This window comes from Furipterus horrens, unplaced genomic scaffold (genome assembly GCF_987537825.1).
Source record: "Furipterus horrens unplaced genomic scaffold, mFurHor1.1.pri manual_scaffold_11, whole genome shotgun sequence".
Taxonomy (NCBI): domain Eukaryota; kingdom Metazoa; phylum Chordata; class Mammalia; order Chiroptera; family Furipteridae; genus Furipterus; species Furipterus horrens.
The window spans coordinates 719,839-725,000 of NW_028327181.1; the positions used below are offsets into that span (position 1 = coordinate 719,839).

The 5,162-nt window shown below is 64.6% G+C and overlaps 1 protein-coding gene across 1 annotated transcript in view; it reads right to left on the bottom strand.

The window, feature by feature from the left end:
* Window positions 1-1,430: 1,430 nt before the first annotated feature.
* The window catches only part of ADGRD1 (adhesion G protein-coupled receptor D1), a 65,607-nt gene continuing 61,875 nt past the window's right edge, over window positions 1,431-5,162 (bottom strand). The window contains exons 24-26 of the mRNA XM_090291001.1: window positions 4,224-4,265; window positions 3,070-3,162; window positions 1,431-1,722 (exon numbers count right to left, since the gene is read on the bottom strand). Of these exons, the coding sequence (XP_090147127.1) occupies window positions 1,627-1,722; window positions 3,070-3,162; window positions 4,224-4,265 (231 nt within the window). The 3' untranslated portion in view covers window positions 1,431-1,626. The remainder of the gene's footprint in view (window positions 1,723-3,069; window positions 3,163-4,223; window positions 4,266-5,162) is intronic.

Consider the following 5,162-nt stretch of genomic DNA (forward strand, 5'->3'; position numbering starts at 1 on the left):
TCTCCGCACCCCCGTGCTGAAGCTACTCCACACACGATTCCTCCCAAGCTCGTCTTGGCCAACTACGCGCAGACGGTAAAGTCCCGCAGGGGCCAGAATACAAAGCGTATAAATAACGGGTGCTGTTCACTCACGGGAAGCCGGGGGCTCGTCCACCACGTCTCCTGACCCGTTAGCTGTGGAAAGGGAGCGTGCGCAGGGCGAAGAGACAGAGTTCCGTCTAAACTAAAGACAGTTCCTACTGGTGATTTGCTTCACCAGGGACTAAGTAAGGAAAAAAAAATCCAAGTGTAAATCCTAGGAATACAGTGTTCTCACTTCTGGGTGCTCACGGGCACGACAGGGATCTGCTTCTGAGTCACGAGGAGAAGCCGGGCTGGGCGGCATGTGGGACGTCACAGCACCCCGGGGGCTCTGCAGGGACCTCCTCTGCGTCAGCCGGGGGTGCCCCCAGCACAGCCGGAGGGCTGTGCACAATGTGCAGGGCACTGTCACACGTGCTGGTCGTCTGGTGCCCTCGGGACCTCACTGAGTGGGAGGCCGGCGTTGCGTGATGTGCACGGTGCCAGGGTAAAGGACGTTTCCGGTATCACAACCAGTCTGCGTTCCTACGCGCACGTCCCAGCACTGTCGGCCCCACCGGCCCCCGCAGGTGCCCTGACAGCCTGCTCCCAGATACTCCGGCGGCGCCTGGTGCGCACCCGTGAAGGCAAACCCTAGCGCCACTGCCCACACGCGGCTGTGAAAGGGGCTAAGTCCACAATTTACATCAGCTCAGAAGACAGCACTTGTCACCCCCCCCCCCCGCTGTCTGCCCTGCGGGTGGTCTGCTCGGGAGACACACAGAAGCGTTTGGAAGTGATGAGGGGGAAACTCTTGAGCGGAGTCAGGCCTGGGGAAACGTCTAGCCAGCGCCCTGGCGGGCTGCCCGCCATGAACAGGAGGGAAGGCTCAGGTGGGAGAAGGGGCATATTTGAAGGCCAACTTTGATGAAGCGTCAACATGCAGGAGGGACGGGCTGAGAAGCTTCCCAAGCAGCAGAGGCCTTGAAGCCCTGCAAGCCGGGGCCCCGCCACCAGGCACACGACCCCCAGCCCCGGGCATCAGCGGAGACCCCGGCACCAGCTGTACTCCGGACAGAAAGCCTGGCTTCACCAGCTTGTTGTGGGGTGAAGTCAGCGGGTGGACACACTCCTCATACTCCTCCCCACGTGTCCCATCCACCTCGGCCCGGCCCTCGGGGGGAACAGTGACCTTAGCCCCCTCACAGGAACCCACCTCCATGGCCCTGGGCCCCCATCCTGGAGCAGACGCTGCCACCCTTCCTGCTGCTGTGGCCCTGGGTGCTGTGTGCTCACGGGGTCGCAGGTCTGGCGCCTGCCATGATGAGGGAGGTCCGTGCGGCACACAGTGGGACCTGAGCTGGGGGGTGGGTGTCTGCCTGTCGCTGTGCGCCAGGCTGCGGGCTGAGGGGGGCGTCTCTGTCATACAGGGGACAGCTGTTACGGGAACCCCACGACCAGCCAGCAACGAGGAGAGGGTCCCACTGGCAAAGGCAGAGCGGGTCTTGCATTTTGTTGGGGGCGGTGCTCAGAGTGGCCGGCCGGCTGGGTCTGCGGCCTCTGCTCACACAGGGGACAGGTCCACGCGGTGGGCAGAGTGGCTGCTCTTGTCCCAAGGGCTGGGTTTGGAGGAGGCTGTGCCTGGCCGGGTCCCGTTCGTCTGCAAACCACAGAGGAGCGAGGAGTGAGGACCCTGCGCCAGGACGGGAGGCCTAAGCCCCAGGTGGACGCAGGGAGCCAGCCCGGGAACAGAGGCTGCGCGGGGGCCCTCCTGCCGCCTCACTGCTCCCCGCAATGCGGATCTTGACCTGCAGTGGGTGCCCTTTCCCTGCCTTCCGCATCCTTCCCGGTTCTGGTGTGTGTTCACTCACTCACACATCGTCCATCCACCACCCACCACCCATCCATCCATCTTTCCTCCCACCCACCCATCACCTCATTCACCCATTCATCCATCTGTCGCTCCGTTCACTCATTCATCAGTCTAGTCCTGAACCCTCCCTCCCTCGGTCCCTCCCTCCACCCGTTCACTGACTGGCTCATTGGCTGGCTTCCCCGCCTGTCCACGCACACGCTCGCCTGCGTGTACTTCCCAGCGCCCTGTGCTGAGGTTGGCTGTGGGGTCACGGCAGTGAACCAGACCCCGGCCCCACAGTGTTAACGTTCGGTGGGGAGGCCGACAGCGGCCGTGAAGCAAAGGAGTGAACAAAGCAGGGGCGGGGAGTGGGGGTGGATGAAGTGGGGCGGGGACCCCTTGGTCAGCGCGTCCAGGAAGGACTTCCTGAGGATGTGACTCCTGAGCGAGAAGCTACGTGGCGGGCAGGGAGGCAGCTGCTCCGGGCCGCCTGGGGCTCTGCCAGGGGCGTGGGGGGCAGGCAGGTGGGCACCGCCCCGTGCAGGAGGGGGCTGCCTCAAGCCGGAAGATGAGGGTCTAGACTCCAGCACAGAGACCCAATCTCTCAGGCCTGTGCAGGGAGGAGATGCCCGCCCCGGGACACAGCTGTGCCTGCCGCCTCCTGTGCCCACAGGGCCCCATCAGCACGTCGGACGTCGGCGTCCTGGTCGGCTGATCTGTACGTTCTTCCACCCTCAAGTTGGTACGAGAAGTACTGACCCCGGGCGGGGGCAGGAGACAGGGGCAGGCGGTCTTGTCCGAGACAGAGGACCAGACATGGGTGTGACATCAGTCCGGGGCACATGCAGCCCACAGGCCAAGGTCAGGCATGAGAGGCTGGGCAAGACCAACCAGCAGTGACCCTGCAGCCGACGGAGCCCAGGGAGGAGGGATGGGAGGGACAGGAGGCTCAGGGTTACAAGACTGCAGGCCTGAGCCTCGTGCAGTCCCTGGTGGGCAGAGGCCACGTGTGGCTCAGTGAAGCAGGAAAGAAACTCCAAGGCCAGCGACGGGACCCCCTTCCAGGTGAGAGCGAGGGAAGCGCCCTGGGGTCTGTGAGGGCCCAGGATGCGGGCGCCCGGGGAGGGTCCGTGTGACACTGCCCGCACTCACCCCATCGGAGCTGAACGGCCTTGGGTGGGCGCTGCGGCTGGAGCTGCTGCTGAGGGACCACACCTTGGTTTTGTGCTTGAAGGCGGCTCTCACCTGGGGGACAGACGGACTCATTAGAACAGTGTCGGAGGCCGACGCCGGAGCCATCAGGGTGCGCGGTGACAGGGCCCTGGGAACCGTGCTGACGCGAGACCCAAAGACCAGACGCAGGGGAAGGACAGGCCTGGAGGCTGCAGTCCCAGTGTGACGGGCTCCCCGGCAGGGGCAGATTCTGTGCCCCCTGTGCTCCGGGCCCCGCACGGGGAGGAACGGCTGGGTCTGGCCCCTCAAGTCTGGATGGGGCGGGACACACAGCTGTGAGGGGTGTGGGGACAGAGGGTGACAGGTGGCAGAAACAGGAGGCATGACTCCGCAGATGCCTACATGGGCCACGACACCCCGTCACCACAGGCCCCGCCTGGGCTGCGCCCTGGTCTTGGACCTTGCGGGACCCGTCCTTCCCCGCCACCTGCTTCCTCAGCAACACCCCCGCCTGGCCCCCCACCCCCATCTGGCTGTCTGGTGCGAACTGTCTCCACTGAAAAGCCAGGTGGCGCAGGGTGCGTCTGCCCTGTTCTGTCGTCCCCAAGACATTCCCCGTGACAGAGACTGAGTGCCGAGGAGCCGAGGAGCACGGTGCTGTGCCCACCATTTTGGGGTGAAACCTCTTCTGGGGGACCGGAGCATCCCCTGCCCGCCCCAAGCCAAGCCCAGAGCAGGTGCCCACCCCTGACCGCAGGACCACATGACCGAGGGTCCCCTCGCCATCCCTGCCGGCGGGAGGCTTCCTCCTTGCCCCCAGGACAGTTTCTGGAAGGCTCTGAGGACTTGGGAGCTCGCGGTCACTTCACCCTCCTTCCTGCTCCAGAGACGGGCACGGTCCTGAGTCTCTGCCCCCCCCGGCCCAACGCTCGGTCCCTGCAGGACGTCAGTGAGGCAGGAGGCTTGGAGTTGCTTAGCAACAGGAAGGGATGGAAGGGCTGACAGAAAGCAGCCCCTCCGTCCAGGACTTGTTCCCACACCCGCCTGACAGGGCACCGCTGTCCCTGCCACTGCACCCGCTCGGAAGGGAGAGACCCGCCTCCCACGGTCAGGAGTCAAGGAGATGGACGTACCTCCGAATTCAGGACACAGTGGAAGAGGAAGATGAAGAAGCCCTGGGAAGGGAGGAGGGGACAGTGTTAGAACCGCCTGCTGGGAACGCTTCCCCGAGGTTCCGAGGAAGCGCGCACCTGGCTTATTGTTGGGGAGCCCGGAGAGAGCGGGGGTGCTTGGTGAGGAGGGAGGGCGGCCTGCCCCCACCCTAACCTGACTGCGCCCAGGGTCAGAGGTGACCGCGCTGCCGCCCGGGCAGGCTCCAGGACAGGTGATTCCCAGGCAGAGTTCACCTGGGACGGGGGTGAGGGCAGCAGACTGCCATCCAAACCCATGACAACAGCAGACGCCACAGCGAGGTGTCCCCAAACCTCAAGAGACTGCAACCGTGCGTCACACAAACGCATCACACGCGTGTCTCATTTGTGCCAGAAGCAGTGTGGAGGGGGTCCTGTCTTTGCTCCCCCTTGACGGGGACGGGACTGGGACCCACAGTGCGCGTGAGCTGCCATCAGGGCCGCTCAGCACGTGTCATGGCAAATGCCCGGAGGGGAGCGTGCGTGACGCCAGCGACAGATTAGAAACCCGGCTCACCCGAGAGACTGTCTCTGCCCCATGGACCCGACACAGCAGGGCAGCTCGTGGTGCTGGGGGGCGGGGCTGGGCTGGGCACAGCTGTGCTGGGTCCCACCTCCTCTTCCCTTTGGGGCTTGTGGGTCTGGGGACTCAGGCTCTGGGCACCCCACATTTCTGGTCTCCGGGCTGTGACCCCTGCTGCTCCTCCATGCAGGGGACTGATATAAACTCATAACATGAGATGCCCCCATCACCCCAGCAGCTGCCCACATGCTGACTGTCCTCCCACAGGTACTGACCCAGGGAACGGGGTCATGACCCCGCAGGCCACATTCGCTCAGAGAGTGTGCTCCCTACACTGTCCCTGGGGCTCAGGGACTCCC